This window comes from Lissotriton vulgaris, chromosome 2_1 (genome assembly GCF_964263255.1).
Source record: "Lissotriton vulgaris chromosome 2_1, aLisVul1.2, whole genome shotgun sequence".
In the NCBI taxonomy this organism is placed as follows: Eukaryota; Metazoa; Chordata; class Amphibia; order Caudata; family Salamandridae; genus Lissotriton; species Lissotriton vulgaris.
In genome coordinates, this window is record NC_141687.1 from 1,385,303,039 (window position 1) to 1,385,324,690 (window position 21,652).

A 21,652-nucleotide genomic window follows, 5' to 3' on the forward strand; every position below is an offset into this window, starting at 1 on the left:
TAAAACATGTGGCTGGGGGAAATAACAAGGAGAAATAAATAAATGTTTCCTCTTTACTCCTCACTGGGAAAGGAATAGCATTTTGACACATGCCCTGGTTTACTAGCTTTAGTGCCTTGGGTGGCTGCATGGTAGCACACATGCTCCTCCATGCAACGCTTCCCAAATTGAAATGTAAGCTAATGCTGTGCAAGCAGCTGTCTTAAGTTAACATTTCTTTACAAAGCCATGCAAGGAGGTACAAATTCACCTTGCGTGGCTTGATAAATGTGTTTTAAATTTCCCTAGTCTCAGCCTTGTAACTAGGGCCTATATACATCAGGATGAATATTTGTGATGGGATTAGCCTACATATACCATTCTTTTCAGGAATTTATTGATGTATACAAGGGTACAACCATTGTAAACAAAAATCCAGGGCTCAAAGAGCCAGATGTAGTGTCCATTTTAACAGTCTTAATTGCTCCAAGTCAGCATTTGTAACCATTACAATACTTTTTACATGATAAACCCACTTTAAGAGTCAGAATATTTTGTCCAACTTCTAAAATGAAATTCCCAATGTATTTCTGATCATTATCTGGGCCAGGCATGTTGTAGGTGTCCCTTCCAAATTTTACAAATCCTAAAAGGATGTAGTACTGCATTCCATGAAGGGGGGTCAAGGCCAACTTTTAAACAAACTTTTATTTATTGTATTTAAAGCAATCACAGACAAGTTAGTCTGCTAACACCAGAAAGCCACCAGACCTGTGAAGGCCTCCAATTGTAGTATGTCACCAACCTCATTAATATCCAGGAGACAGGTCCGGTCCCAAATTATGACAAATCAACATTTTAAGAACTGACCTATTAGCACTTAGGTTGGTTCTTAAAATTACTCACTGGTCTCAAAAACACTGGATGCAAATGGTGACCAATATTTGGCAATCGGTTAATAGTGAATTTGGCTGAAAGATACTACACTCAACTTGACCTGTGAGGGGAGGGATGGGGATCCAATAGAATCCAAACGTTTAGTGGATGTGCTAAGTGGGCATGAAAAATTGACATGCCTAAGGTATGATTACGTTCACTGATCACACAAATTGTTTCACAGAATTACACTTTTTTGTGCCTTTAAAAAGACAATTGATGTGGTAAGACGGAAATTCATTACTTTAAAACGATTTTATTCCTTTATTCACAGACAGCTCTGGACTGGATTCAGAAGTAATGAAAGCAAACAGATATGGATTTGTTGGATGCCTTTCATCAGTCCTCTATAATCAGTATGCTCCTCTGAAAGCAGCCCTAAAGCATCCTACCAATGCTCTAGTGACAGTGAAAGGTGCACTCTCTGAATGTAGCTGCGGATCTATCTCTGAAGCTACTTTGGAAGCAGTGACCACAACCTATTCCTTACCAGGTAAGTTCCCTTTCAACAAAGTAAAATAGTCTGTGTAAGAAAATGCCCCTTTTTGAATGGTCACCCCTATTTTTTCAATGGAGGCTGGCAGTTGTTTTGACATGCACACTAGGGCACTGAAAGCCTGGCCCCAGTGCATGTGCTCTGACCCCTAAAGCATGTCAAAATTCACTAGACTCCTGATTTGATTTTGATTTAAATTTGCAAAGAGCAACAGTTACCCAAAGTCATCAAGGCGCAGCAAACGGCTGTCTGGAGAAACCCTGCTGCGCCTATAGATGATCAGGGAGGTAGTCTATAGGGAGTAAACCGGGTCTTGAGTGACTTTCTTAAGGACATCAGCTGAGGAAAAGGAGTGGAATAGCAATAGGTGTGGGAGGGAGTTCCAGAGTCTGCTTGTCACAGTTGAGAATGCTCTGTCACCCCCATTTCTTTCTTTTGGTTTTCCTCACCATGATGATTTTGATGCACTGGGAGGTACCAACCAAACATATTTTTTTTTCTGAGTGGGTAGGGAAAATAAAGGGCCTTATGCACAATGCATAGTGATTTAAACATGATGCGCTTTCTAATAGGAACCAGTGTAAGGCCTCTAGTCCCTTGGCAGCAGACTGGCACCTAGGGAAGTCTAGAATTAGTCTGGCAAGCGCATTTTATACCACATGAAGCCTGTACTGAGTGCTCCTATTGGAGTCTAGGTAAAGTGAGTTTCACTAATCCAGTTTGGACATAACTAGGTCAAGTGTGACCTGCTTACGAGCTGACTGCTAAATAAGTAGAAAGATTTTTTTAAGCATCCTGATTATCCAGATGCATGTTGCTATTGTGCGATTAGCCTGGGCATTAAAGTTTATTTCAGTGTCTAAGAGAGATCCAAAGTCCTTAGCCTTCTCTCCGGGGGCTGGGCAAGTTCCTAGTTATTCTGGCGACCATTTACTGTTCCAGCTGGATGATCATGTGCCATAAAGCAGCACCTCTTTATTTCCCCATTATGTTTTAGAAAGTTTTGGCCCATCAGTCTGCCACTGCCGACATGCGTTGTGAGACATTATCTGCAATGGAGCATGGATGTTTGGAGATTTACACAATCATTTTATTGTTGTCAGCATATGACACTACCTTCATCCCAAATGCTTGAAAAGTTACCACAAGGGGGGCATGTGATTGGCATATTTAACTTACATTTAAGTCCCTAGGGTATGGTACGATTGTTGTACTAGTGACAGGAGCACATATTGTTCCAAAACTAAATTAACAATGCAATTCATGTCTCTAGGTCTGCTCTTGCAGAATGGATATGCAGATTTAAAATTGCTAATCATACCTGTCAAAATAAACCTTGTGCCAGGTTCTAAACGTTCCTCTTAATGCGGGTGCACAGAACGTAAAAAGCAAAACGTATATTTTATGTTTCACATTGCAGTGAAAAACATCCAAAATCAATATTCACCGGGGCAAGGCTGGTTCTCCTACAGGGACCACTGAGTTAAATACAGAAAGTTATACTGCTGAGCTTTGGTTTGGGATAAGCTAGTAATTTAAAATCCATTTGTTAGAATTGGGGATCTCTAGTTGGCCTAGGTAAGTACTTGTGACAAATAGGGACCCTCTCCTCTAGTCTGGATAAGGGGATTACATTCCTAAAATAACCCATGCATTTGTGACCACATACAGTAACCCAGTGACAACACTACACATGGACACCACACAGGTTTTATATAAAAAATAAGTATATTTTATATAGAGTTACCACAAGACCAATAAACGACAAAAAGAATCCACAGTACTATTAGATGTCAAGAGTTCTGGTTAAAAGGCTTAATTCAAGGTTCTGTGCGAGTCGGTAGCCCGGTCAGGCTACAGTGTTGTTGACTTAACACAGAGACTAGCAAATCCAGCGGACCGCGTCGGTACGGGCTCACTCAAATGTCGAAAGACTCAGTCACAGTACCTTTCTACTTGAGGCGGCCGGCATGGATGTGCAAGCTGGTTCTGGTGTCCTTCGCCGTGCAGAAAGGAAGCGTTGCAGGACGTATTGTCCCTCGATGCAGTGCAGGCAGTGCCCCATTGACAGAGTTGGTGGGTCCAAGGCGTGCATTTCAGGGCGAGACGGTGCTTCGATGCTGTGCTTGCAGCTTGCGGTGTGGCGACAGAGCCGGAGTTCAGGAGCTGGCATCGATCAGTCCGGACAGCGGTTTGAGTCGGGCGGTGCGTCGCAAAGCGTGCGAGGCGGTGCCCACTCTGGTGCGTTCACAGGACTTGAAGTCAGCAGCAGTGACTGCATCAGTCAGACCAGTACGAGTCAGTGTAGAGAGGCATTGCATGTCGCGGTGTCCACCAGTCGCGGTGCAGGCAACGGCTCGGTGACTACGTCAGGACAGAGTCGGTGTGGTCAGAGCCTGCGTTGTTCGAGGTGGACGTTGCTTGATGCGGTGCCTACAGGACACCGGGCCGGTCGGGAGAGTCGGTCAAAGCTCCCTGCCTCTGTAGCCACTGAAAGAACATTTCCAGCATCAATTCACAAAAGCTGGTGAAGTCTACTGGTCCTGAGACTTTGGTCGGTGCAAGCTCTCTTCCAAGCCCTTGAAGATTTTTTCACAAGTTGAAAGTAAAGTAGACAAAGTTCTTTCTCCTCTCTTTGGCAGTCAGGCAACCACTGCAGGCAAACCCCCAAGCAGCACTTCAACTTGGGAATAGTCTCTCCTCAGTTTCTTCAGGTTCCTCTCCTCAGCAAAGGTTTATTCTTGTAGTCCAAAAGTGATCTAATTTCTTGGGATATGGGTCCCAATATTTTTACCCCAAAATCCTTTTTTCTCTGAAGGGAGAGGGGCCTGTACTCAGTCCAAACCAGTTCTGAAGCACTCTGTTTACCAGACTTCTCCTTTCCTTTCACAGTGCAGGGCAGGCACATCAGACGCCCCACATGAGGTGGAGCCAGCATTGTGGAAGGCAAGTACAGTCCTGGAGCACTTTGTTGACAGTCTTCCTTCTTTTCATTCAGTGTGCAGGGCAGAGATGCACCACAGGAGGTGGAGCCAGCACTGTGGGGGGTGGGCACAGTCTCATTCGGGTCCAAGGTGCAACTCCTCCCTCTCATCTGGATGCAGATCTCTCTATTCACCACTGGGCTCACTCATCCTGTCTCTTGGAATTCCCCAGCCCTGTCACTCGCAAAACCAGACAAAGGAATACACAACCTCACAGAGGCAGGCTTGAAAGGTTAGGAAAGCAAATACCTACTTTCTAAAAGTGGTATTTGCAAACACAGAATGTTAAAACCCAATTTACTAAAATATGTATTTTATCATTCTGAGTCCAGGCATACTAAACTCGAATTTCTATCATGTTCTCTGAGTCAGTTAGGATTATAAAATGTAATAATTCTAACAGCCCATTCTGGCCTATGGAGAACAGGTAGCCTTGCAATAGTGAAAAACGAAAATGGCTGTAATTCACTATTAGGACATGCCACACACATCAGGGCTTGTCCTACCTTAAACTTACAATGCACCCTGCCCTTGGGCCTAACATAGGGGTGTCTGATATAAAGAAAAGGGAAGGTTCAAGGACTGGCAAGTGGGTGCACTTGCCCAGTCAGCATGACAGTACCAGACTGCCCGCAGGCTCTGCAATGGCAGACCTTAGACACATTTTACAAGGCCGCTTCTGTGGGTGGCACAACCAGTGCTGCAAGCCAACTAGCAGCATTTGGATTTACATGCCCTGGGCACACTCAGTGCACTGTACTAGGGTCTGACAAGTAAACTAAATAGTCTATCATGGAATCACCAATTAATACATTCATTTACAGTAGGGAGAGCATATGGACTTTAGCACTGATCAGCAGTGGCAAAGTGCCCAGAGTCATAAAATAGCCAACAACAGGTCAGAAAAAATATAGGAGGAAGGCAAAAAGCTCAAGGATGACCCTGCAAAAAGAGCCAAGTCCAACACCAACTTAATGGTCAACTCAGATTTTATATGACTCTTTTGACAATGATTCTTTTAGAAAGTTGTAATTTTCCTGCCTGAGCCAACGTGCCTTTTTGTCAGTGTTCAGTGTCATCTGACTGTTGACAACTCCCCTGCAATTAGATGTAGATTGCTCCCAGACAGTGGACAAAGGGGTGGGGGTGGGGAGATGTTTTTCCTCCCCGAGCAGGATGGCCTGGGTGCTGTGCCAAGCCCCTTTGAACCCTGACTTGAATTTAGCTTGAAGTTTGGCCTTCTGATCACTTGTTGACAACTAAATAGCTTGGCCTTATATCCTACCCCCTCGATTCCTAAAATGTTACCCTAGTCCCGGCCTAGATCAACGAATGCCCATGGTTGCCATACAGTGCTTTTTAGTGCTATTTTTATTTCCAACTTTACAAAATCGTATCTGTGGTTCCCCTTATTGGATTCTTTTGTCATTCTTGTGTCATTTTGATCATTAAAATATTCTCTATTTTTATAAATTGGATAAGGATTTTTATTGTGGCTTTTTAACTGTTAAAGTATTCTGAAAATCATTCCTCATTTTCTTAAGTTAAAACCATCTGCTCTGTGCCACAGCTACCAGGGTTTTAGCTCAAGTTTAAATGACAGAAAATTGCATAGTCAGTAGATATCTACAATATAGATACTAAGCAGCGTATATGATAATAAACTGATACTATATTAAAGAAGAAGGAATCTCATGAATTGAAAATAAAATACAAAGTTGTACAGGGAGGCCTCACCTCCCCCCAGGAGTAATGCTTCATCATGAGCCTGCCACACTTGCCAGAGAAAATACTAGTGACATGTGGGCCCCCATATCAACAAGCAGTACTTGCTTTGAAATAGTGGCAATGTGGAATCCTATATAAGGGATATAAATTGCAGGCCCTTTCTGAAGTTACCTCTTTATTCCTGGGAGGATGTACATTGATTAAAAACAAATGATGATGCTTTTGGGTGTTAATTACCCCTGCTTCTCTTGTAGGGGATTCCCATATATAGTCATAGGTGTTGAACAGTCCCGCCTGCCTGCGGGGGACCCCGGAGCACTTTTTCCAATATACCTTCTTAAGTGCTGAAGTTTGCCTTTTTTCAGGAAGGCCATAAAAAGACACTTAAAAAAGTCATAATGAAGCCTAAAGGATAAGGCTACAGTGGTAAAAAAGTATTCATCTTGAAGGGGCAAAAGGAGAGACTCCAAGGAAATATGCACTTAATGCATAAGTAATTTTGCAAGGTCACAGTAAAAGATCATTAACAAACCCTTTTCTCATGAGAGATACAGAGATGAAGAAGTGCAGGATAATGTAGCCCATAGGCTGCCATTATAAGTAAAGAAAAAGGAGACTGTGTCCTTAAGAACAGTGTGACCTCCAATACCCATCATGCTCAGCCAGAGGCAGTTACCTCAGTTCTTTTTTCCAGCTTCTGCTGAAAGGACCCTCGGAGCATTGAAAATGACCTTTTTAGGTTTTCTCTTCAAAATAGAACTTTAAATGTCAGTGTTTTTACTTTACTCGATGTATTTTTTCCCTCTCTATTGAGTGAACTATTTTCCTGAAAGTGAAATGTGTTTTTTCTGTTTAAAATGCCCTCTTTTATTGACAAATGTCCTCGTTGTGGTAGGTAAAGGCCAAAACAGACCTCCACAAGCTCTATATCATCTATCTACTATCTTCTCAACCTTCCTGACTCCGATGACATCTGCAAAACTTTCTCCAGATAAACCATGCGTGACAGGGAGAACATTTGCCTTCAGGGAAGGGAAGAAAGTAGAAGACAGCAAGAAGCCAGTGGGACCTCTGAGCAAGGGGGAGGTAATAATTTCATCAGAGCTCTTCCCCAGTCTCCAGTGGTCATAGCAGGTCTGAGCGGTGCTTTCAGAAAGAAAACATTATCGTCCTGGTTGACTTCGAGGCAGTTGATGTTAGAGGAGGTAGGCTGCTGACATGCTCGCCGTCAATGACTGGCTCAACGCTATATAAATGTTGATGCTCAACGTCAAGACACACTCAAGTGACGTTGATACCTGCTTAACACCGCCAACCAATGTCAAGAGAGGCATCAACGTTGAGGGACTCCGACTCACCATCGCCGAGAGGTAGGTATTTGACGTCGAGAACCAAATGCAAACAAGAGATGTCAAGAATCCGGTTGGCATCAAGATTGAGCCTACTTCGACAGAGGTTGACATCAAGAAGCCGCTCAACTTCGAAAGCGAGTTGATTATGACGGAGGTTGTCATCGAGAAGGCCATCGATGTCGAGGAGACCTCAGAAACCCACCAAAAGAAGGAGAATCTATTCATCATCTGATTCCCGCTCCAGGTATTCATCTCTTGTAGAGGTACCTTCTTTTCCCATAACAGTATCTTCTCCTCCTGGCTCACCAGCTCCGACAGCTTTTCCACCTCTGGCACTACCAACCTCTCCTCCTCCGGTGGCCCCACAGACTCCAATTTTGCCACCACCAGCTCTACCAGCACCATTCATTCCGCCTCCTACGGTGCTGCTGGTGCCTATCACTCCAGTTCCTAGGAGATTGCGCTCAAGGATATGCCTTCACTCTCGCTATGTTCACTATTCATTTGGGCATTCTCCGACTAGACCACAACACTCTTGTTTGCATCGCAAATCTCACCACAGATCAAGATCAGGTTTCCACCATCTAAGCCATGGGGAAATGTCCTCTGCAACCCGGGACTATTCTCCTACCTTTCCGGACTCAGCTCGATCTCAGTCCTCATCACTTGAGGACATCAACATCTTTCAGGAGGTTCTGGATTAAGCTGCAGCTAAATTAAATATACCAATGGTGGTTCCCACTTCTACGCCATCGGTGATCTTTGAAACAGTCCACCAACTTACAGCGTTGAGACTGTTGCTCCCACTAGTGCCGGTCTTCTTGAATCAGCCATGAAATTTTCCTCACTCTGGCTGTAGCAAAGTTGGCACCCTCCAAAAGAAATATTGCCCTCCGGAGAAAGATCCGCTCTTTCTGCATGCAAACCTTCCACCAGATTCAGTAATGATAGTATTTGCCCGTAAATCTCATGCCACGTCTCCATCTGCTACTTCTCTCCCGAATAAGGAGAGTAAGAGGTTGGACTCGTCGGACCGCAAGGTCTGCATCACAGCTGCTACGTCCATGAAAGAGACCAGTGCAACAATCCTCCTTGGGAGATATGATCGAGCCTTGTGGGATTTCATCCTCCACTTCGCAGATCACTTCCAAATGAACACGGGGAGGATTTTCTGGAAATTGTCCAGGAGGGAGCCATGGTCTCTAAACAAATCATTAGTGTGGTGTTGGATTCCTTCATTCTAGCTGCCCGCACTTACTGTCACAGGGTCTCCTTACACAGACATGCATGGCTCTGACTGACATCACTGAAACCTGATGCTCAGCTACATCTTCAGAGCTTGCCTTTTTTGAGTTCTACTCTGTTGGACTTGCTTGCTGATGACGAAATGATGAAGATGAAGATGCAAATGGACACTTTGAAAGCTGTAGGGCTAGAGAAATAAAAAAACCAGCTCTATTCGCTCTGGCTCAACCACCTCAGTTTCCCTTCTCAGAGGTTCCGGGAGATTGCAACCGTATCAAAGGTTCTACCAGCCTCATCCCAAACAGCAGAAGGAGTGTACTACACAGCAAGCTAACCGGGGGGTTGACCAACAACCTACGGCATCAAAACCCTTAATCCTCTCTTCTCTCTCTTCCGTTACCCTCTCTGTTAGGGGAAAGCATTGTAAATTACTTGGCAGAGTGGCAACTCATACAAACCAATGCCGGGGTCTTGAAAATGCTAAAAATTGCTATTTTCTCAGATTTCAGATATACTGCCCCACCACTATCGATTCCACTGAAGTCATCCACATCCAACCTCGGCCTTCTAAAGGAGGACGTCAACACTCTGTTTCACAAGAAAGCAGTGGAATCTGTCCCTAAAACCAAGGAGGTAAGGGTATTTACTCCAGGTACTTTCTCATACTAAAGAAGGGCATGCAAGAGTTCAGTCCCATTCTCGACCTCAGGATCGCAAACAAATGGATAGGAAAGGAACATTTCAGGATGCTGGTGTTACCCCAAATATACACGACAGGGGGAGTGGCTTTTCTGCATAGACATGGTTGCATGCAATAGGGGCAGCCCCATTACCCGAACCTGGGACAAATTGTAGTACTAAAAAAGGTTCAAGAACATAATGATACAAAAAATAAAACAGTTAATGTAAAGAATAATTAAAAAGTGAATTATACTAAAAAATAACAAATTACAAAAGACAAATCATGAGAAATTAGAAAAAAAGAAATTGCTGATGCCCGTACACAATTAAAGAATATATATATAACTTTTACTAGGACCATAATGTAAAAAGACAAAAAGACAATACACTCTTCAAATAATGGTGCTCACAAAGTTACACAGAAAACAATGTAAAACAACAATTAACAGTGTAAATAAAAGAACAGTGGCAGAGGCAAATAAATTAACAAAAGGCTGAAAGGACAAGACACAAAACCAGGAGCGGCAATTAATGCATCCTCTTGAATAGGTGCCAAAGCTAAGCGTCAACGGCGTTTCGAACAAAATAAAGTAGTATGGTCATCATCAGGAAATACAATACAATTGACAAAGCATCCAACGGAGAATTTTGTTCAAAATCACATTCAGAAATATATAGGCCTATGAGTTTTCGGCCCACAGAAGAGAAAATCACATCCAGTATGTTCCAAATGAAAACAGAGTCCAGTCATAAAAGTACTGGGAGAAAACAGTGGTTGGAATGAATCAGAACAAATCTTGACATTCATTTAAATACCGGTGCTGACTCAAAAACCAACCCAGAACAAATATTAATATTGTCCTGGAGCCACGGGCCTGTATCAGTTTAGGACGCCATTCAAGGACCTGGACAACACTTATTTTCATATTCCCATCACAATGTCGCATCGTAAATTCCTCGGATTCATTATGGGACAAAACCACTACCAATATGCGGTTCTAATATTTGGTCTCATGTCAGTACCCAGCATCGGTGGTTCCTTAATTAGGGCTACAGGGCTCTACCCCACTTTCATTCCTGCCTGAATTGCTACCTCATATTTTGTTTTACATGTTTAATGCACTTAACCTTCATAGAGTGTAATGTTTGCGCTGCACAAAGGTCAGTAAAAGCCAGGCACTTCAAATAGGCACATGTGCTACATGGCATATGCTGGCCGTCATAGGTTTTACAGGGCTTTCTTGATTTCAGCTCTGGCCCCTGTTGGCTTACAACACTGTGAGGCACTGCCCCTGATGACGCACTGCTGCCTCGCTGACTTGAAACAGCCTGGGTGCTTTAAGCTTAAGCCTGGTTTTCAAAGGCTAATTGTCAATCAGCAATGCAGCACTGTGTACACTCCACCCATTTCCTAACTTGTCACAGGGTGGGGTGGGAAGTTAACAAGCCTCTATGGTCCCAACCCCTTCTGGGAGGAGTTGGGAAAAATTGAGGTGTACTGAGGCTGGCTGTCGACAATGTGATCTGCAGCACACATGCCTGCCAGTTAATTTGTAAGACAAGTGTCATGTGGTCACTCGGCCGGGGATAAGGAGGGAGGGGGTCTAGAACAGGGTTTGAACACCGGGTCATTCAGGTGCTGAGCACTGGCAATGAAAAAAGAAAAATGGCCCTTGAAATGTCCCCAAACAGGCCCCCATTTCTTATTCTTCACTCACCATCTGAAACAACAACGCATGTCTTTCACTTAAAAGGAAGTATGTGTCAGGCAAGGCCTAGCTCACTTTTGCCTGTACTCTACCCAACATTTACTTTAACAGTCGAAAGCGAAAGCTCAAGATTCTTTTTTAACTCACAGATGCCCACCATTATTTTATTTTGTGTGTGTTTAGCTGCAAGTGAATAAGCTTTTGCGCTTTATGAAGTGTGAGTGCCTCTTAATTTATCAAACCCACAATACTTCCACTGCAGTGGTGTTGCTCATTCACCTTTTGAACTCACACTCCTACTTAAAGAACCTATACAGCAGCTTGCCCTCTCAGATTCCTGTCATTTTTTTCCGTCATCGGTGGGCAATGAAGGGCTTCTGATGCGTCACCTTTTTATTTTCAAACTTCTCTTTCTAGAATAGTTATATTTGTGTTTAGTTTTTCTAAATTGATTTGAAAATGCCTTCTCTCAGGCACATTGTTGAATAACTTATGTGGTATGATGTTTCTTCTGGCAGCAGATCATCAGAAGATTTGCATGTTATGTTTAGTGAATTTTCATATCAAGGGCCCAATTCTGATCTCGCTAGGAAAGCCTTCCGTACGACTCGGATCCAGAGGGCTTTCCGAGCGAGACATGCTCCGGGAGTCCGAACGAGCGAGTACAATGCTGCCGTATTCTTATGGACTCCGTTCGCTCGGACTCCCATTGAACTCTAGGGGAGCCTGTACAGACGTGTACACAGGGTCCCATAGCAGAAAAGGGGGGGGGGTAGGGAAAAGAGTACACCTTGTGGAGGGTACCCCATGGTGCCTGTGACAGATTAGGAGAGCCCCGGGTGAAGGATGGCCTGCTACAGCCCTCTGAAGTATGCTACTGTCTGCTGTTTTGTCTCGCTGAGACTGAGGCAAAGCGTCTGTCAGAATCGTGCATAGTACTCGTTTGGTCAGAATTCGGCTCCATAGCATGGCACAATTTGGCTACGAACGAGTCGTACAGACAGGTTTGGGTTCCGGAAACTGTTCTGTCGGCGCGTACGCGATCTTTGCATTGTACTTGGTCGTTCGGACCTGTGAGCGATTTAGCTGTAAAGAAGGGCTACAAATCAGATCCTGGAAAGCCAAATCTGTTTCCTAAAATGTAAAACATAAGATGAGATTGTCTTTTCACATGCAATATATAGTGTGTATGTGCCACTGATATCTGCATATATGAGGCCCAGCAAATGACTGCAAATTTGAGTATGTGGGACATATCCATGTTGTATCACATGCCACATTCATGCATATCCTCCTACTTTGCTCTATGTTAGGATAGGCCCCATGAATGAGCTTATTGTCGTACTGTGTAGGTAAGAAAAAGGTTTCTAGATGGGTGTTCCCTATCAGGAATGGTCCCGCACCCTGCCCGCATATTCAGTTCGTCAAATGATCTAACCCTACAGCTGAACCTATTGCCTGTCACAAACTCTCTGGATGATGCTTTACCGAAGTGAGGGTTCAGTTTTGAAATACAGTTTTTAATATGGGATGCTATGCTCCATGTCTCAGTATACCAATTCATGGGCACATTCCTTTGTATACTGGGAGATGAACTTTTTCTTAACACGCATGTGCATCCTGGTCACTGGTGGGAAATTTACTCTTCAAATCACCAGTTAGTGAAATTAAATATTCTATGCTGTTGTATGTCTTCCCTTCTGGAGTGTATTACGTGGATGTGTACGTGTATGCATATATGTAACTTACTCAAGAAGCATGTTAGATCTTTCCTCAAATCACCAAGACTTTGTCATTATATACCATAGTTTCTGGATTGTATTGCAGGAATGAATGCGTTCACCATATCTGTGTCATGTAATATTTTATGATGATCATATACTTTCAACTCTGAAGTATATTTAAAGGATGTATGTGCATTCTTTTTCTACAGCTTATTCAATTATTCTTCAAATCACCAGATAGGTACTATGCCATATTGTTGCCTCTGGGGTAAATGTAAGGAGTGTATATGCATCTTATTCCTGCTACATATTTGATAATTTCTTGAAGCCTATTGAGTAGGATGAGCTTGCTTTTTCTCTGTTCGTTAATGTATACAATACATTTGCACTCACTTAGAGGAGTATGCACTCTTAACCCATACATTGACCATGATGAGAAATGATACACACTGCTTATGACAATATGTGGTCATCTATGATACCATAATAAAGATATTCCTAATTGCAAGGAGGTTCATGTTCAAAGTAAGAGGTATGCAGGAACCATTGCATCTGCGCACTGCACACTGCGCCATGGTGGTTATAATTGTATCATGTCCGATTCACCGTAGCACCGTAGCAATGAGATGTCGTTTGATAGGCTCTTTTTATGAGTTCCTAGGTGATATGCTCATCTTTGTTCCATATTGAGGAAACATTGTGTAATATTCCTGTTTGTATTTTAAAATAATTGCTCAAATACCACCTAACCAATATTGTTCTAGGTATGGTTCTTTTTTCAGTAATGGTTAGTCATTCTGGTAGCACTTCTTTCACACCTATTGTACTACTTTGCTCATGAATCCTATGCACACCTTACACAATCTCATCCCAATGTATCAGAGCCTACGTGGACATGTGATCATGTAGATTATATTCTTGCTGTTACAGTTAGTGTAACTCTTTAAAACTTACTGACGATCTGTGCCAATGTCTACTTCCATAGGTGCAATTATAAACTGCCACACAGACCATCTGGCGGATGGATAGTGTCCAGTTACAAGTGGTAGGTCGTATAAGGTGTAATGAGTAGCAAATGTTGGTGATCTAATTTTGAAATGGATCAATATATCTATAATGACCCTTGCTAATTCGAAAGAAATGAGGGGCAGACTCCAGTAATTTCCTATGTTCTGCAATATATGCCAACCTGTCAGCAACCCGAATTGTGCCAAGCTGGCATCTTAATGAGTGGTTTCCTGATTGGGGATGCAGAAATGACACTCAGGAGACCTACACCCACTATAACAGGAAGGTGTCCTATCATTTAGCAAGGACAAATAGCACTATAACATAGTACTTAGTCCGCAATGTTGACAGGTAGAGGTAAGCCTGCTGAGTTGCACACATTTGCAGAGAAAGGATTAAATGAACACCTAGTGATATTTTTATTTGGTTTAATCAAGTTTTTCTCCTAAATGTAAGATATCCCACTAAGGAGTAACCATATCAGAATCCCAAATGGCACAATCCAACTAGACTCTCAAGTTGTTGTACTACAAATATAAAATCATGAACAGGGGAGTAGAACAACAGCTCTGTCCACCTTCTGGTAATTGGCTAATATCCATAATTGTATGATCAAAGACAAACTCAAAATGAAGGCTATAAAGGTAAATAAAAAGTCATGGAGGGTGCATTATTACACCCAGGATGCCCAAACATTGACTTATTTGCTTTGCTTCAAAGAACCTTGAATGTTTGAGTAAGGGGTATTAGTACAACATATTTAGGGTATGTAAAACCGGGCTGTAGACAACTCTATTCACATACTATTAACAAAATAACCACCATTGCTCACTAACGCAAACACACCAGAGAAACCTGTTTACAATAAAGGGGATTCAACATTGAGGTTCCAAGAGCAAGGACTTAAGTAGGCATGTCCTGGAAAGAATTATCAAAGACACACATGTCCACTAGCAATAAAACTAGGAATCCTCATTTGTATATTGTAAAATTAACGGCATTACATCTCATGCCACAGAATCTCAGGCAAGACAAGCATGACATGCTTGTAGAAAGATAAATAGAAAATAAAGAGATATTTGTCTACAATACTAGACTTAATTTTGGTGAAGAACAATATGCCAGAGCTGACCACTAAAAGAGCAGGTGAACTGGTGAGGGAACACTTACTTATATCAATTGTAATGATTTGTTTAGCCAGTGCATTGCATGGCTTTTTCTTTCAAAGTTAACTGGCTCTGCTTCTGTTGGTGGAGTTATTGGAAACATCATCTACCTTAGATCTAGTTGAGAAGCACTTACTATTTCAAATTAAATTGGGAGCAACCCCTGCTACCATCAGCAGGCATTTTCAGGCCAACTGACTGTATGAGTTTCTCTTTGAATGGAAACCATCTATGCCAAATTCAGGGGAGTTATTAAGAAAGCCATCTAACCAGAATCTGGTTGACAGGCCTTTACGTTAAAACCCCTTTCAGATTCAAAATGTTAAGTTTAGTAGACAAATTAGTCCATATATACATAAGCAGATTACCCACAAACTACAAATAAATATATATACAAACATTTCTACAATTCATTTTATTTAAAAAATTATACTTTAACTAAACTGGATATAGTGTTTTGTATGCCCCAAAGGAATGTATCCAGTGCCATAAAACAGTTGAAAGCTAACAGGATGGACATTACTGTTTCTGTCATCCTTATATATTTGGCATTAGCTAAAGTTCAGTGATATTTCCTTACTTGTAGCAAAAATCAAATAAGCAAATTATGGGCTAACATTCAGGACATTAGTCTTACATTCATACATTGAATCATAGCAATATTTTTAGTGACTCATTGAAAGTAAGCATGGTAAATATTAGGGAGTTCCTAACGTGTTTTCCTTTTCTTTGGAGGTAGGGTTGCAAAGACTTTTTTCTATCAACATATTTGAATTTGTCATATTTTGAAATCAAACCAGCCTTTTCTTTCAGTTGGCTCCTATTGTAAATTGTAGACTCTTTTCAGTGTCAGGATTAAATCAATATCAAATGTGAGTACCATGTTTGATGCTGTTTTACCCGAAAGCCATCCAGATAGATTTCTCATTACTGAGTTTTTAAACAGATGCATTCAACTGTTGGATAATCTCACTAAGTGAAGACTTAAAGAATAACAATGAATGACTTTCTTTAGTAACACTAAAAGACTAAATCTTAAATCAACTCTTAGTGACGGAGCTAGCGTTTTGAAGGGAGTAAACGAGCTAGTGTTTACTAAACCTGTGCTAAGATTTTATGATAACCCTCTATTACACATATTTAACTTCAAGAGCCCAACCATTGTAGCCACCGCATAACTGAGTATCAAGTATTCATGGATCTTCCTAGACAAAAGTCTTAAAAAACTGAAACCCATAAGTATTTTTATTCCTGAACCAACAGCAATGTTTTCACATCCAAATACCATCAATGGGTTAATGTTGACCTCCGAAAGCTGAGCATCCGGACATTTTAAACAATAACTTTCAGCTTGTTGGTTAAACATGTTTGTGACAGTATATTTCTCTGCATTTACAAACCCACTTTTGTCCAGTTGTTGACTAACAGATTATTTAGATGCAAACAAACTGGTACTGGTACTGGCCCCACCCTAAGGGAATAAAGCCAAGCTTTTTCCAGGGCTTTTAGAAGTTCATATTAGTAAGGAGAGAAACCAAAGGATGCCAGCATGCCCCAATGCTTAAAACAGTTCTAATCTGGATGAGTACTGAAGGTTGTTAAAAAAATGCCATGTTTATTTGTGATCAAATAGTGATGTGATGGGGTTTATTATGGTGTAGTAAAAAAGGGGTTTACCGAGAGGGAGCAACTTACTCCACTGTTGCTCCTTATCAAATGAGTCAAAGACAGATGAGAAAGCAAGTGAAGAGATAATTCCCCCTTGCAACGTTCATCTTCTGAGCCAGTTACCTGAGTGAACGGTAAACATCTTTCAAAATGATGTTTACACTCTGCATGCCATTAAAATGTGGTCATTACAACGACTGCACTGTAACATTGCATGCCATTACAACGCAAGCCGTTACAATGACTTGCTGTATTGGGGGCAGAAGGTGTTGGATTTTTAATCCAACACCGTCCCTACTGTTGCACATACTGGAGTTGAAATAGTAAATTAAACTATTCCAACATCCAGCGCCCCCCTACAGCAAGTCATTGTAAGGACTTGTGTTGGAATGCAATTCAAAAGAGGGGGGAGGTAGAGGGATTTGCTAGGTCCACCCTCCTATTCTAGTAGTAGAAACAAAAAATTTCAGATCTCGGATGAAGAACCTAGCTAAATCATACCGACTATTTTTTATTGGGTTTCCCTTGCCTATAACACTTTTGATGAATAGCCATTCTCTTACATTGGGTGGCATTTTTTAAATACCTCAAGACCTCAACTTCACTTTGTCTAAATGTATTTTTGTTGAATGTTACATGTTAGCAAGAATCTCAACAAGGATACACCATTGGCACGTCTAATGGCGGCCATTTTGTGAAGTCCCCGCTCTAGTCTTTCTCACATAACTAGGCGGGAGCACTTACTTTAATAGCGGTTACCGGCTGCGAGAAGGCACCATCCGGTCTCAAGGGAAGCCGAGTAGGTAACCAGCAAGGAGAGAAGCTTTACAAGTATGTCTGTTCCTTTACAGGCTCCGGAACCGGGGCAAACTGTGTCTCACATACACAGTACTGCCCGGGCTGACCACCGAGAGAGTCCGCTACCTACGGAAAAGTAATTGTGCTTTCTCTTCCGTTTTTTAGATCAATTGCGGAACTCTCTAGCCCCTCGATATGACCATGAGGCTTAATATAGCCTTCTTGAAATGTATGTTTATGGATATATTGTCTGTTTATTGTGTTTTAATGTGACACTATCATGAGTGTTGGTCAATTGCTAAACAATAGTTTACTATTTTTTACCCAGTCACAGCAGGAACACCGTGCACCGAAAAAGTGCCCTTTTCTTTCCTTCTAGGACCACAGGCTCATGAGGAATCAAGATTATATATATTTATATATAGACTGGTGCAATATACGGTTTCTTTCCTGTTTAGGCACTACAATTGGGGAACATTTCTTAGCCGAGCTGCAGAGGGCATGTTGCTGTTTCTTAACATCGTTATTTTCTCCATTACAGATATCTACTGAACATTATCATATGTCACATGTATATGGTTTCAATTAATGCTCAATACCTGCCATTTTCTGATTCGTTTTTTTCACTGCACTTTGGAGTGGTACACACAGGGCTGGTCCCTGTGTAGTCGTGAAGAAGAGCTTGGGGGTAAGCTCCAAACATGTTGGCACTCTACTAGGACTCCTGACTCATCGCTACCCAGGCTGACCTAGAGACGCACCCCACTTTTAATATATCAACTAGGAGCAAGAATAAAGCAATTCCGCCCACTAGTTAGGTACTTTCAAATCACTCCACTCCACATACACCACTGCACTACAGATAGTTCCTCACTACAAGTGCTCCTACGTATTCTCGCAAGTCGTAGCACACCCCAACCCGATGCAGATGGCCCCTATGATGAAGAATGTCACGGTGAGTAAACTCCGGTGAGTGAGGGGACTCAAGAAAGGACATTTTTCCTTTCAATATTACATCCATCCCTGATGATAATCTACCTTAACAGCTAGGTTCTTCATCCGAGATCTCAGATTTTTTGTTTCTACTTGTGCTGTAATGGTCTGTGATGTAACAATGAGGTTATTGCAATGACCACGTTTTAATGGCTTGCGTTCTAAACACATGTGTTGTAACATGGTCTATTCTGAGAGAACACACGGTACAGGGTATGTAAAGCAAAAGCGTCCATGTTCTCACAGTATTAGGTTCTTCTGAGTACTCCAACTTTATTTTAGCAACCGTTTCATGATGACCTTTGCATCAACATTTAGAAGGTATCGGAAGTATCTCCCTTTTGAAAATGTGTTTAAAGATAGAAATCACCTAAGAAGGTGGAAGTTGGCCTCTTTTTCCAGAAATTTAAAGAAAGGGCAGTACAGTTTTTCCCACCAAAATGGATTTGTTTTAATGATTCTACTTAGTATTCCATGAGATCTGGTTTTAACAATGTTTAATGTCAGCTACTTGAGAATCTTTTATACTTTGCATAAATTCCTCAAAAATTACAAGGTCATCAGCAATAGTGATTTGGCTTGCTTGATGAGCTACAAGGAGCAGATGTAGTATGCGCGTTTCCTCTGTAACCAATATGCTCTGGAAGTATTTGTTCTTACTACTTTTTACCTTTTGGTCTATGCCCATCTAAGGCTGAAGTTTGTTTTATATTGTATAACCTTTAAAGATTTTGAGGTCAACTTAATGAATTGAAATTAGTCAAATGTATGAGTTTCTGAAATCTATGGAGTACTCTATGTAAAGAACGCTTCTTGCTCTGACATTCCGCATTAAGCCTGAAGTGGGCATCTTGTTTACCCCTTTTTTAAATGGGCCTAAATGGTAAGATATTATCAATAACATCATCCAACTGAACTATGCAAGGCTGCTGGAACATCCAGCTTTCTAAAACTATAGCACATTTGAATATGAATTATATGTGTCCCTGCTTACTCATTTTGGGCCTAGCTGCTACAGTGATGTGAACTTTTGTAGGTGGGCGGTAATTTGCCTGTAAATTCAGAAGAAATGATTTGGACAGAAAAAAATAATGGCATTGCAAAGAAATTGATAGGCAAATCGTTTATTCAATGGATATGAGTTGCCTAAAAACTAGCAAAATGGGTATCCATAGTGTCTTTGCTATTTTGATTCTACATAAGAAGATTTGATAAAGTTAGATTTAACTCAGGAAGTGCAAAAACAATGTTTTCCTGTTCTTACCTTTTATCAAGTCTACATGCTCTATTGTCACTCCTAAATCATAGTTCACCCTCCACCATGCCAGTTGCTCATGGCTAGGCAGAATAGACAGCCAAAATATTTCTTTGGAAGAATTTTTTCATGTGATCTGACGCTTTATATCTTTGAACTGGTTTTATATATATATATATATATATATATATATATATATATATATATATATATATATATATATATATATATATATATATATATATATATATATATATATATATATATTATGAGCACTGTCCCAAGTTGATTATAAGCTCCAACCACACTCTTACTCTGTAAAGGTAGTAGCATAGTTATTATATATTTGCTTTAATTAAAATTGCTACTATACCCGGAGAGTGCCCTTGCATAGATCTAATCACATTGATAGCTACAACTACAAAGCAATTTGGGAAAGGGGACTCAGTCGACCACATTTCTTGTAGCAACAGAATGGTCATTCTGTTCAATAATCTGCTAAAATATACACAGAGCTCCAACAAGCATACCCATAAATGTTCCACAAGATAAAGCATACCTCAACCCTCCTCTGATATCGGAGCAGGGCCCAAATACAGAGGTAGACCATCTTGCTTACCTCCGTTTTCATGTCTTTAGAACACTTCCCCTTTTTTACAAACGTGTGTAAAGATAAAGCACTCTACTAAAACTGTGGTAACAGAATTAGTGTGGACAGAGGGTACTTTTCCTCCATGGAGAGCCTTGCCTGAAATTCCATTTTTGGGTTGCTGGGAGTATACTATATATTGTCATAATTTATCTATTTCCCAAATGCCCCATCTGGTTAGTCTTTGGGAAACAGACATATGTGTGAAAAAGCTCAATCAGAGATTTATCTTCATAACTTATAAAAAGGAGAAATTGACCTGAAGTGAAGGTTAATATTTGTGATTTTCACCTTAACCCAGGGGATACATCAGATTGGAAACTGACAACCTCCTGTGTATCTGAACTGAAGTTTAGAGTTTATCAGGAGGTTTGTAGATTATCTCTGACCTACTTGTATGCTTCTTAGAAACATCTGGAGCTGAAAGAAATATAGCCATTACCTCTTCGCCTTGCTGATATGAATTAATGCACACCGAATATTGCCATGCAAACCATGGTGGATAAATATTATGGCTGTATGGCTGTAAGCATATCCCATCTCCTCTAGTCTCTAGAATGTTATGTTTTTAAAGGACCCATTTAACTTCTCTTGGAACAGTTCAAGTACTAGGACCTTGCATTCACACTCTAAATGCTTCAGCCAATCACTTTGTACATTGGCCCACTGGTGTGTGTACTCTACTTGCTAAAGTCTAAATGACTCATATCCACCAACTCTGCAGCACTGTCATAAACCCTAATTTTTCTTCTGCATGATCAATTAATTTGCTACTCTTAAAAAGGGTCAGAGTCAATTTTAAGAGGACACAGTGCATCCAATTATGTGGCTGAATTGCCCTGACATCTCTAAATCTGAGAGTGCCCTTTTACTCATATAACAGAAAAAGGGGCATGCATGGCAAATTATAAGCCGACAGAGAAATTGAACTACCTATCAAGTAGAAGAGTAAAGGTAGTACTAACATTTCTTAAACTAGAAATTTGCAACATGTTCTTGTTCAGGCGTGATCAGACAAGCAGCCGTTTTTACTAAGGCTGGGCGGAGTTCACGGAGTTTCACTATGGGGAACTCGGCGAAGTGCAAAAAACCTCTACCGCATTATGCGGAGCTCCGCAAGCGGCGGAGGGCATTAGAAAATTGCTGTTCACTGTAATTTTCAGTGCCAGGCTGTGAAATTATTGCGGACAGCACCATGCACAACACAAGCGGGTGCAAGCGGGTGCTGCTTCCTTTCTGCCACTTGAGTAGATTTTCTACTCAAGCAGTAGCTTTCTCAAC

The 21,652-nt window shown here is 41.3% G+C and overlaps 1 protein-coding gene across 1 annotated transcript in view; it reads left to right on the forward strand.

Annotated features, from left to right (window-relative positions):
* LOC147732612 (contactin-associated protein-like 5) overlaps positions 1 to 21,652 on the forward strand; it is a 1,641,055-nt gene that overhangs the window by 1,601,475 nt on the left and 17,928 nt on the right. Inside the window, exon 22 of the mRNA XM_086957122.1 lies at positions 1,190 to 1,408. Coding sequence (XP_086813248.1) covers positions 1,190 to 1,408 — 219 coding nt within the window. The remainder of the gene's footprint in view (positions 1 to 1,189; positions 1,409 to 21,652) is intronic.